The sequence below is a fragment of the Notolepis coatsorum genome (assembly GCF_963971535.1).
Source record: "Notolepis coatsorum genome assembly, chromosome: 5".
In the NCBI taxonomy this organism is placed as follows: domain Eukaryota; kingdom Metazoa; phylum Chordata; class Actinopteri; order Aulopiformes; family Paralepididae; genus Notolepis; species Notolepis coatsorum.
Genome location: NC_140169.1, coordinates 58033213 through 58046036, shown reverse-complemented (window position 1 = coordinate 58046036; position 12824 = coordinate 58033213). Strand labels below are relative to the sequence as shown.

At 44.8% G+C, this 12824-nt stretch overlaps 1 protein-coding gene across 5 annotated transcripts in view; it reads left to right on the top strand.

Annotated features, from left to right (window-relative positions):
• LOC311229189 (homeobox-containing protein 1-like) overlaps positions 1-12824 on the top strand; it is a 64055-nt gene that overhangs the window by 40721 nt on the left and 10510 nt on the right. For 2 of the 5 annotated variants that reach the window (XM_084315251.1, XM_084315250.1), the window contains exons 5-9: positions 392-545; positions 1255-1337; positions 2967-3062; positions 6540-6634; positions 8275-8334. In XM_084315251.1, the coding sequence (XP_084171377.1) occupies positions 392-545; positions 1255-1337; positions 2967-3062; positions 6540-6634; positions 8275-8334 (488 nt within the window). The remainder of the gene's footprint in view (positions 1-391; positions 546-1254; positions 1338-2966; positions 3063-6539; positions 6635-8274; positions 8335-12824) is intronic. The other 3 variants (XM_084315252.1, XM_084315254.1, XM_084315253.1) reach the window with 3 other exon arrangements.

The window sequence follows — 12824 nt, the reverse complement described above, 5'->3', positions numbered from 1 at the left end:
CTCTCTTTCTCTTTCTCTCTCTCTCTCTCTCTCTCTCTCTCTCTCTCTCTCTCTCTCTCTCTCTCTCTCTCTCTCTCTCTCTCCCTCTCTCCCTCTCCTCTCTCTCTCTCTCTCTCTCTCTCTCTCTCTCTCTCTCTCTCTCTCTCTCTCTCTCTCTCTCTCTTTCTCTTTCTCTTTCTCTCTCTCTCTCTCTCTCTCTCTCTCTCTCTCTTCCTCTCTCTCTCTCTCTCTCTCTCTCTCTCTCTCTCTCTCTCTCTCTCTCTCTCTCTCTCTCTCTCTCTCTGTCTCTGTCCTCTGTCTGTCTCTCTCTCTCTCTCTCTCTCTCTCTCTCTCTCTCTCTCTCTCTCTCTCTCTCTCTCTCTCTCCCCCCCCCCCCCCCCCCCCCCCCCAGGTGCTACTCTCAACATGCGGCCGGCTCCTCTGGCCCTGGAGGAGATGGAGTGGAGACAGACTCCGCCCCCCATCAGCACGGCCCCTGGCACCTTCCGGCTGCGCAGGGGAAGCCGCTTCACCTGGAGGAAGGAGTGCCTGGCTGTGATGGAGAGGTGAGGCAGAGAGGAAGGGCAGAGAACAGGGTTTAAGACCTTAACCCTTTCACTACCACCGTCTGTAGTGTGATAGTAAAGGGTTAACCTTCTGTAGTGAAAGGGTTAACCCCTTTGTTGTGTGGCAGTGAAAGGGTTAACCTTCTGTGTTGTCTCAGTGAAAGGGTAAAACCGTTTGGTAGTGCGGCAGTGAAAGGGTTAACATGTATTAAAAAGTCTTACATTTCATTTGCACAGGTATCCGATGATTTTTTTTGGGGGGCAGCCCGGCTGTCGGTAGAAGAAATACATGAAATATCTTTGTATTCAAGTAGTTGTTTTTTGCGGGGCTACCCTTGGTGCGTCTGGAACAAGTGCAGCCGCCAGTTCAGTGTCGCTATGTGTTTGAAAAAAATTTCGAGTATGCTCGCGAAATTGGTATTAAATTGAGCTCTTAAGTGGTATTAAAAAGTCTTAAATTTAACTTCTTGAAACCTGCAGATACCCTGGAGAAACGGAGGGAAGGAAGCGAGGAGAGAAGGATATAGAGGAGCCGTTTTTAATTAGTTCCTTCTTATTTTTCCACAAGGAATCAGGAAGCAAAATAGGAGAAAGTGGCTTCCAGCGGTCGTCCTCTCGGGACACGCGGCTCTGACACGTTGCATACAATAAGTAGCGTTATTGTTTTATGTTTTATGTCTCCTCCTCCTCCTCCTCTCCCCCACTTTAGCTACTTCAATGACAACCAGTACCCGGATGAAGCCAAGCGGGAGGAGATCGCCAACGCCTGCAACGCCGTCATCCAGAAGCCAGGTAGCGGCACAGCGTTTTAACCCACTCCTCCACATTGCACCTCGCGCAAAGAACCGTATGTGTTTTCTGATTTTAAAGGGGAACTATCTTATAAATGGCCTTTTTCAGTGTTTAGCATTGTTTCCTAGCTATGTGGACTTATATTAATATGATCTATGTCTCTAATTCTCATATTGGCGCATTCTTCCAATTCTCCTCTCACAATATTCACCCTCACTGAACTGAGTCATCTGAAAATGTGCTGATCTGTGATGTCAGAGAGACTCAGCTGCATGATAATGTGGCTGTGTAGCATCAGGCCCATGCACCCCATGCCACATCAGCTCAAAACGGCTTAAGATCTTGAGGTAGAAAAATGCTGTTTTTGAGAACTTGATTAGAAATACAAAACAATGAATTAAAAAAAAATTTAAAATTACAGGTGTTCCATAAACTCACAGGAATTGTGTAAAAGTGCCCAAATAGTGAAAGAAATAGTAAAATAGTTCCCCTTTAACAGTGATTTCATTCGTTCTGGGAGACTGTGCCGTCGAAAGCCATGTTGAGAAGTAGGGATGCTCCGATATGACTAAAATAGCTGGATCGGGTATAGAAAAAAATTCAAATAATATATATATATATTTTTTATAATAATAAATAACAATTTTGTACATTTATATCTGTGTTAATTTTTTACATTTTGTTTCACTAAGGCCCCGTTTAGACGGAAACGCTAGCAGGTGAATCCGCAAAAATATTTTTTCGGATGTGCCTTTCGTTTATACGGAAACGGCGTTTTTACGGGGTGAAACCGTAAAAAAGTGAGACCACCTTCCAGGGTGGAATTCCTAGAAACGCTAAACCTTTGCGCTCTCATCTAAACTGTCAAACCGCATAAAACGATGACGAAAGGGTTGTCAAGGCTCTCGTCGCGTGTACTGCTTACATCACAGGCATGCGCCAGTAGCCTAGAAGCGTAAATAAAGCATGTCTGATTCTATCCATGGCGATCACCTGAAGGCTACATTGGCAGTACTTTTAAATACACAAAAATCGGTCCCGCGGCGTGACTGGACCCACTGTCTGTGAGTGACTCTGCTTTGGTTCAATCACATTCCCCACCCACAGTCTGCGAATCAGAGGCAGAGTAGGGCGGGTCTTCACAGCACGTCATGTGACATATGCGCCAATCGTGTGACAGCGGGGCTCCGTTGTCTCGAGTTGTTACAGCCTCGTCTGCACGGAGAATTCCATCCCAAAACGCTCGTCTAAACGCAAAATTAAAAGTGAAACCGTAAGACGACTTTTGCGGTTTCTGTTCAGACTCTCTCCGTCTAAACGTAGCCTAAGTTAGGAAAGTAATGTTTTAAGTCAAGCCTTGCCACAAAAGAATGATCCCAGTCTCTTCCACACAGTGGAGGCATACATTTTTAATTGAACAATGGGTATCGGATCGGTACTCGGTATCGGCCGATACCCAAAGCCCAGGTATCGGTATCGGTATCTGGACTGAAAAAGTCGGATCGGTGCATCCCTATTGAGAAGGTCGGTGTGTGTGTTTTATTAGTTCATCCCCGTACCGGTGTACTTCATCTCATGGAGAAACCAAAGACTGTTCTAATTGCTACGCGTTTTCATTATCCATCCCAGGGAAGAAGCTGTCGGACCTGGAGCGGGTGACCTCCCTCAAAGTCTACAACTGGTTCGCCAACCGACGCAAGGAGATCAAGAGGCGGGCCAACATTGGTAATGTGACTCTGGAGAAGGATGCCGCTTTGGTCTCCACTCTAGGGCCGGCTGTCGGCACCGATTATTTTGATATTTATTCTGTTTTAGGCCTGATGGTTCTGGTTTTGATATTGATTCTGTTTTAGGCCTGATGGTTCTGGTTTGGATATTGATTCTGTTTTAGGCCTGATGGTTCTGGTTTCAGGGAGCCAGCGCCTGACACTGTTGTGAAATTATTTGAAACTGCGTTTCTGTGGTAGTTCATCAGAAACTAAACACATCTGCTGGATGGGAGCCGCGCTAGAAATTACCTTTAGCGATGAATTAATTCAAATTGTAATTAAACTATTCAACATCCATTTTTATTTATATATATATATACGTATACATATCATTATTTTTATTTATTTATTTATTTTAATTTTATTTATTTCCCCAGCCTAATTTCAAACCCTTTAAGTGACTGGATCCTTGGATAGTGGATAGACAGAGTCTGGACAGGTTGTAATATATGGGTGTAACGTCGCTGCCCCTATATAAATAGGGTTGCAAATATATAATATGTCCCTGAATAACTTTGCCACGATGTGATGAGACCCGACATCATAACAGTCCGCTGACAGAGAATCATGGCCTTTGCAGCCTTGGAGCAGGTTTCTGATGCTCACGTGACTCAGACAGAGAAACACGTTTATGCATTTTAAACTTTGGGGTTTGATTCCCCGTGTCTCTGTCTGTCTGTCTCTGTGTGTTCCTATCCAGTGAGCTAACATGGCCACCACTAATGGCTCAAGTTCAAGTTTTATTTGACAAACATAAACATACAGTGCAGTGACCCCCCCCCCCCCGTTTCTATTTTTAATAGAAAGATTAAAGGAGCTCTTAGTGATATTTCTGTTCTACGTGTTAAAATAAATGTTAAATAGCTCTACATTCTGACGGCTGTCACTGATACAGAGTGTCTGGTCAGTAACATGGGTCTCCCAGTCCCTCCACTCTGCAGTAAACAGCCATCACTGATATAGTGTCTGGTCAGTAACATGGGTCTCCCAGTCCCTCCGCTCTGCAGTAAACAGCCATCACTGATATAGAGTGTCTGGTCAGTAACATGGGTCTCCCAGTCCCTCCACTCTGCAGTAAACAGCCATCACTGATATAGAGTGTCTGGTCAGTAACATGGGTCTCCCAGTCCCTCCACTCTGCAGTAAACAGCCATCACTGATATAGAGTGTCTGGTCAGTAACATGGGTCTCCCAGTCCCTCTGCTCCGCAGTAAACAGCCATCACTGATATAGAGTGTCTGGTCAGTAACATGGGTCTCCCAGTCCCTCCACTCTGCAGTAAACAGCCATCACTGATATATAGTGTCTGGTCAGTAACATGGGTCTCCCAGTCCCTCCACTCTGCAGTAAACAGCCATCACTGATACAGAGTGTCTGGTCAGTAACATGGGTCTCCCAGTCCCTCCGCTCTGCAGTAAACAGCCATCACTGATACAGAGTGTCTGGTCAGTAACATGGGTCTCCCAGTCCCTCCACTCTGCAGTAAACAGCCAACACTGATATAGAGTGTCTGGTCAGTAACATGGGTCTCCCAGTCCCTCCACTCTGCAGTAAACAGCCATCACTGATATAGAGTGTCTGGTCAGTAACATGGGTCTCCCAGTCCCTCCACTCTGCAGTAAACAGCCATCACTGATATAGAGTGTCTGGTCAGTAACATGGGTCTCCCAGTCCCTCCACTCTGCAGTAAACAGCCATCACTGATACAGAGTGTCTGGTCAGTAACATGGGTCTCCCAGTCCCTCCACTCTGCAGTAAACAGCCATCACTGATACAGAGTGTCTGGTCAGTAACATGGGTCTCCCAGTCCCTCCACTCTGCAGTAAAGAGTCATCACTGATATAGAGTGTCTGGTCAGTAACATGGGTCTCCCAGTCCCTCCACTCTGCAGTAAACGTTAGATACATTTTCTGGTATCCCGTTCTCATTTGATTCAATCAGGAGAGAGAACTCTCACAGCAAAACATTTTGAAACTAGTTTTAAGCAAACATGTGCTTGAATCAAGTAGAATAATCTGCCTCTCAGGCGACCAAGTGGCGGTAACGCGCTGCGTCGCGAAGCGGCCGACCCGGGTTCGATTACCGGACCCGCCGTCCTTTGCCGAATGTCTCCCCCCCCCCGCTCTGTCTCCCCCCCGCTCTGTCTCTGTCTGTCTGTCTGTCTGTCTGTCTGTCCGTCTGTCTGTCTGTCTGTCTCTCTATCTCTTTCTCTCTTTCTCTCTTTTTCTCTTTTCTTTCTTTCCCTCCCCGGTAGTAGAAAGCAATAAAGCAAAAAAAATGTATCTAAAAAAAATATATATAATAATAATAATCTGCCTCTTCATAATAATCTCCAATAGTTTGCTCGCCATTGCATAGGCAGTGTTTAGTGGCTATTACTGTGCCCAGCAGTGAGTGAGAAACCCCCCCCCAGTAAACTAGCCCAGTTCAAAAGGTAGGCGATACTGCCACTTATCGGGATTCGATCGTCATTTCAATTCCAATTCACTCAGAGCTAACAGGATCACACAACAAGGTCCGGCTGACTGTTTAGTATAATAATAATAATAAAAAAAAATTAAAGCGAGTATACTTGTCTTTGTCGGTGAACGCATGGGATGAGCATTCAATGAGTTAATAAACCTCTACGCTCTTCTCATCGTTTGCTTTGTGACATCACCATCCAGTATGTCTGGTCTAGTGAGGAATCATTGAGACCAGTGTGGTCCATCAGTCAGTCTTTTACTCACCGGAACACCTACAGAAGGTCTGGGGCGTGGATGAAGTTGAAGTTTTGTTCACATAGATATAAGGTACATGTACATTACAGTGAACTGCTTGGTTCTGTATGAGCCTCCTAAGATTGTGCTTCATACAGTAAAAAAAAAAAAGGTTTAAAGAATAAAGACCAAACACTATATACATTAGGGCTGCAACGATTAGTCGACATAATCGACGATGTCGATTATAAAAAAATCGTTGACGAGGAATTGTTGCGTCGATTAGTCATTAAAAAAAATTTATAATATTTTTTGTTTGCACTACCTATCTTTGTGAAAGTGGCTTCTCAGCTCTGGTCCAGCTGAAGACTTCTTAGCTTAACATAACAGACCGACAGTAAGTTTGGGGGAACTAATGGGATAACTGGGGATGTTGTTTGCTCCTGACAAGAGTCTCAAAGTCTGGGGTGATGGTTTTTATATAATTGTTTTTCGATTAGTCGACTAATCGAAAAAATATTTGACAGATTAGTCGACTACCAAAATAGTCATTAGTTGCAGCCCTAATATACATAAATATACAAAATGCGAGAAAATGCAAAAATTAGGTAGAGATGTAGTGCAAATCTTTTAGTAAAATAGATAACATGGTGTTGTGTTAAGTGTTTAAAGAATCTGGTGGTGACTGGTGTAGTGATGGTGTCGTCCTAACGGACTTGTCTCTTTTCTCCAAGAAGCCACAATCCTGGAGAGCCATGGCATCGACGTGCAGAGCCCCGGCGGGCACTCAAACAGCGACGACATCGACGGGAACGACTTCTCCGAGCAGGTACAGTAACGGCAACACAACGCTAAAGGACCGGTTCACTGGTGCGGCTGCTGGGTAGCGGTCTAAGAGGTCTAAGCACGCGCCTACCACCGCAGAGACTCTGGGTTCGAATCCAGGTGTCAGTCAGCAGTACCTCCGGCTCGGTCAGTTGTCCCTACGAACACAATTGGTCAGTGTGCAAACAGCGACTCCTACTGGTCGGTCGGGGCGCCTGTTCAGCAGGGAGGGGATCTGGGGGGGAAATAGCGTGAACCTCTGCACGCGTTACGTTCTCCCGGTGAAACTCCTCGCCGTCGGGTGAAAAGAAGCGGCTGGCGACTCCACATGTATCAGAGGAAGCATGTGGTAGTTCTACACCCTCCCAAAATGGGAATCTCTCAGTATAATCGGACGTGTCTTCTATGTTCTGTTGAAGAAATGGTTGTAAAGCGTACATCGTATCAAAGGTTAAGAGTTTCATAGACTAGTTAGTATTGGTGGGGGAGAATATCTATACAGTATAGTATCGCGATACTTTGCGTGGCGATACTGTATCGATACAAGGACGCCAAGTATCGATATTTAATTATTATGCAAAATATTAAAAAGAAATTTGTATAAGGAAGTTGCATTGTTCATTTCAATACCTGTAATAGTACAGTAGTCCGCACACACACACACACACACACACGCACATGTGTGCATTCAGTTAAGTTGGAATATGACTAAGTCAAACAGTTCAGTTTGTCGGGTACATGCAACACAGATTACAGTCTGCAACACAGATTACACAGATCTGTCTGCTTGAGAGAATCCCATTTGCTGCAATAGAAATGATCGAAGTGAGATGAACAGACTGACAACTTTATTTTATTAGATAAAACATGTTGACAAAGTTTTACTTTGCAGTTGAAAAAAAAAGCGAATAAATCACAATATTAACATTGCAATATATTTTGTATTGCAATGCTATCGTATCGTGACTTAAGTATCGTGATGATATCGTATCGTGAGGCCTCCGGTGATTCCCAGCCCTACTAGTTAGGCGTGTAACTGGGCAGCTTAGACGGCACATGGCCTATGAAACGCATACCGTTTGGTGGGACGCATGGTTTCCATGTCCTCGGTAGAACATGTGAACGACATGCATCTGATTATACTGAGCGATTCCTATTTTGGGAAAGGACACGTTACGTATCATGGTCTTTGAAACAGTCGCAGCACTGTTTGATGAACATTGTTACTCAGCTGTAAGAGTTGTACCCTCTCTGCCGTCTTGTCTTTTATCTTATTTAATTCATTTTAAATGTTTTTTATATGTTAAACCTTTTTATCCTCATGTTTTTATTTTATTCATTTTAAATGTTTTCATGTTTTTAAACCTTTTATTTTAAATTTTATTTCCTTTCTGCTGTGGAGCACCTTGAGAGCTCACTGAGTTTAAAGTGTGCTATATAAATTAAATCTATTATTATTATTTGTCATACAGACCTTGTTGAGTCGCTTTGGATAAAAAGCGTTCGGCGGTTCAACAGTAGGAAGGCTGAGAGGGAGACGGGAGTAGGGGAGACTTGGGAGAGACCTTTGTCGTTCAGTGTGTTCCTGGGGTGGAACCAGTGGTGGTTGATGAGTGATGTATTGTTGTATCTGTGCTCCACCAGGCCTGTGACCTGCCCTACTTCGACAAGAGACCTCTGCACGCGTTACGTTCCCCCACTCAGGTGAAAAGAAGCGGCTGGCGACTCCACATGTATCGGAGGAGGGCATGCGATAGTCTACACCAGTGGTCGGCAATGGGCGGCAATCATTTCTGGCCCATCAGATTATTTTGAGAATATACTGTATATAGATATTTTATATATATATATATATCAGACAGACTATAGGCTAGGCTATATATTTAAGCTATAATGTCCAAACAGAGAAACTACCACCACCTAAAGAATGCTTATTATACTTAGTTTTATCCATGTTGAGAGAATGCGAGTGAATAACGGGTATAGGCAGCGAGGTGCAATGTAGCGCTTGCTCAACATGAATAAAGTTGGTGGACAGCGCCTGGTGCTGAAACGCGGTCACTCGTCGGAACGGCTTGTTAAAAATGAAGCTCGCCGGATATTTTGTCTTGTAACTCGAGACCCGAAGCACGCAATAGGTTGAGTGTGGTGACGATCGAAAGGCGACTTTCAAAACAATGTGTTGGAGGAGGATCGGCTAAAAATGCAGCCCGGAGCCGACGGACGAGAGTAAAGTGCCACGACGTGCAGCAAACAGTGTGGTATGAAATTAAAACACTAGTTCAGGACGTCATTCAAACTGTATCTTTACTTATACATTATGACTGTGACGGTACCACACATGTGAACAGTAACAATGCAATTAAACTGACGTCAAATCGGAGCAAAAAAAAAGCCGAATCCGCTTCAAGAAGACGTGATACATTAGGTATATAAGAATTACAACGAGACATTCATTAACTAAATAAAAAATACAATTAGGCTTTTAACCCTCTAAAGCCGGGCACAACACTAGACATGTTATGCAAAACATTAAATATCTTTGGATCTGTTCGATAAAGACTCGCTTAGATTGTCATCACAAAATTGAGTATCTCTCCGTCGGTGCGCAGAAGTAAAGAATAGAATCTTGGAAATATCTAGATTGGTTGTTTTCTCTGGACTGCATCTAATCCGCTCTATCCATCTATTTATCATATATCTATGTCTGTCACTATAGCCAATGAATGCAAATGCTAGAAATGGTCACATGGACTGGGAGAACCAATGGCAAATTCCTATCGTTTCTCAATAGTCCAGTCCGCTCCACAGAACGGGCCGTCGGATAGACGCACTGGTTGCGCATAATGTAGGATGGATAGACCGATAGAGATGGGCGCTTGTCTCTGGTTTTATAATAAAATCGCAAAAAGACAAAGGTATAATGTTCAGTGCAAACACTTATTATATATAATAATGGAAAGTCTGAAAAAACTGCTCGTTTACAGTTTATTAGCCACCTATGCACCTTGTTTATTTTGATCCATTTTCTGCCACAAATGTATGTCTTAGTTATAAGGTGGTCTGTCAGAGTAAAAAAAAAAATACTCACTATCAATTTATTAAATTAGCCATTGTTTTTGGTTCTGGCCCGCCATATAATGGCTTGGAAAAAAATTTGGCCTGAGGTCAAACTTAATAATTGCCTAACACCATCAGGGAAATGAAGGCCTGTGCCAGTCGACATAATGCCAAACGATTAACCTGTCGTTAACCTGAAGATTAACCCGTCCTTTTTAAGTTGCATGTTCTCCAGGCATGAAATAGACATAACATAACTCAAGGAATGTGGGTTAACCCTTTCACTACCACACTACCAAATGGTTAACTCTTTCACAGCGACAATACATCATAATGTTAACCCTTTCACAGCCACCCTACCAAATGGTTAACCCTTTCACTGCGTGCGACAATACATAATGTTAAAGAGGGTCAACCAGAGATCTGTTACTTAGCCTTGGTATCTTATACAGCCCACATAAATGTGTTACTCTTTACCACAGCGCTTGTTAGTGGGAGTTGCTCTCAGTGTTAATAAGTAACACAGGACCTGCTCTCTTCAGCTTGTTAGAATTATGCGTGTCTACCGTTTTCCCCGCTAACGCATGGATTGAAATGCAGTTCGGTGGTGTTGTAGTGGTTAACACTGTCTCCTCACAGCTAGAAGGTCCAGGGTTCGATTCCCGCCTGGGCACCAGGTTGTCGTGTTGCCAGTTACCCAGGTGGGGTATCTCCCAGGTGGAGTTTGCCCCTCCCGATAAGATAAACCCAATGGAAAAACATGCGCAACAGATCGCTAACGCCGTCGCGTCCCTGACAAAGACGGACAGGAGCACACTTTGATTGGTCCTCCCGGGCACGGAACACGCTGCAGCCCTTGTCTGCTCCCGGCTGCCCTTGGGGGGGGGGGGGGGGGGACGGGATGGGAAGTGCAGAGAACATTTCATCAGCGACTCAGTGCATCTGTGTGTGTGTGTTCCTGTGGGTCGCCCATCGCGCGCGTGTGTGTGTTAAATCTGCATGAGAAATAAAGACTTCTTCAGTTGTAGACAGCATTCACCTCACCTCTTACACGTCAGGGACCTGCACGGTACTAGTGGTATTGTTGTTTTTCTTTGATTTAGTGGGACAGTGGAGAGAAGGTTCTTTATTGAGACAGTAGGAAGGCTGAGAGGGAGACACAGGAGAGAAGGTTCTTTATTGAGACAGTAGGAAGGCTGAGAGGGAGACACAGGAGAGAAGGTTCTTTATTGAGACCGTAGGAAGGCTGAGAGGGAGACACAGGAGAGAAGGTTCTTTATTGAGACAGTAGGAAGGCTGAGAGGGAGACACAGGAGAGAAGGTTCTTTATTGAGACAGTAGGAAGGCTGAGAGGGAGACACAGGAGAGAAGGTTCTTTATTGAGACAGTAGGAAGGCTGAGAGGGAGACACAGGAGAGAAGGTCCTTTATTGAGACAGTAGGAAGGCTGAGAGGGAGACAGAGGAGAGAAGGTTCTTTATTGAGACAGTAGGAAGGCTGAGAGGGAGACACAGGAGAGAAGGTTCTTTATTGAGACAGTAGGAAGGCTGAGAGGGAGACACAGGAGAGAAGGTTCTTTATTGAGACAGTAGGAAGGCTGAGAGGGAGACACAGGAGAGAAGGTTCTTTATTGAGACAGTAGGAAGGCTGAGAGGGAGACACAGGAGAGAAGGTTCTTTATTGAGACAGTAGGAAGGCTGAGAGGGAGACACAGGAGAGAAGGTTCTTTATTGAGACAGTAGGAAGGCTGAGAGGGAGACAGAGGAGAGAAGGTTCTTTATTGAGACAGTGGGAAGGCTGAGAGGGAGACAGAGGAGAGAAGGTTCTTTATTGAGACAGTAGGAAGGCTGAGAGGGAGACAGAGGAGAGAAGGTTCTTTATTGAGACAGTAGGAAGGCTGAGAGGGAGACAGAGGAGAGAAGGTTCTTTATTGAGACAGTAAGAAGGCTGAGAGGGAGACACAGGAGAGAAGGTTCTTTATTGAGACAGTAGGAAGGCTGAGAGGGAGACACAGGAGAGAAGGTTCTTTATTGAGACAGTAGGAAGGCTGAGAGGGAGACAGAGGAGAGAAGGTTCTTTATTGAGACAGTAGGAAGGCTGAGAGGGAGACAGAGGAGAGAAGGTTCTTTATTGAGACAGTGGGAAGGCTGAGAGGGAGACAGAGGAGAGAAGGTTCTTTATTGAGACAGTAGGAAGGCTGAGAGGGAGACAGAGGAGAGAAGGTTCTTTATTGAGACAGTAGGAAGGCTGAGAGGGAGACAGAGGAGAGAAGGTTCTTTATTGAGACAGTAGGAAGGCTGAGAGGGAGACACAGGAGAGAAGGTTCTTTATTGAGACAGTAGGAAGGCTGAGAGGGAGACACAGGAGAGAAGGTTCTTTATTGAGACAGTAGGAAGGCTGAGAGGGAGACAGAGGAGAGAAGGTTCTTTATTGAGACAGTAGGAAGGCTGAGAGGGAGACACAGGAGAGAAGGTTCTTTATTGAGACAGTAGGAAGGCTGAGAGGGAGACACAGGAGAGAAGGTTCTTTATTGAGACAGTAGGAAGGCTGAGAGGGAGACAGAGGAGAGAAGGTTCTTTATTGAGACAGTAGGAAGGCTGAGAGGGAGACAGAGGAGAGAAGGTTCTTTATTGAGACAGTAGGAAGGCTGAGAGGGAGACAGAGGAGAGAAGGTTCTTTATTGAGACAGTAGGAAGGCTGAGAGGGAGACACAGGAGAGAAGGTTCTTTATTGAGACAGTAGGAAGGCTGAGAGGGAGACACAGGAGAGAAGGTTCTTTATTGAGACAGTAGGAAGGCTGAGAGGGAGACACAGGAGAGAAGGTTCTTTATTGAGACAGTAGGAAGGCTGAGAGGGAGACAGAGGAGAGAAGGTTCTTTATTGAGACAGTAGGAAGGCTGAGAGGGAGACACAGGAGAGAAGGTTCTTTATTGAGACAGTAGGAAGGCTGAGAGGGAGACACAGGAGAGAAGGTTCTTTATTGAGACAGTAGGAAGGCTGAGAGGGAGACACAGGAGAGAAGGTTCTTTATTGAGACAGTAGGAAGGCTGAGAGGGAGACAGAGTAGGAAAGACACAGGAGAGAAGGTTCTTTATTGAGACAGTAGGAAGGCTGAGAGGGAGACACAGGAGAGAA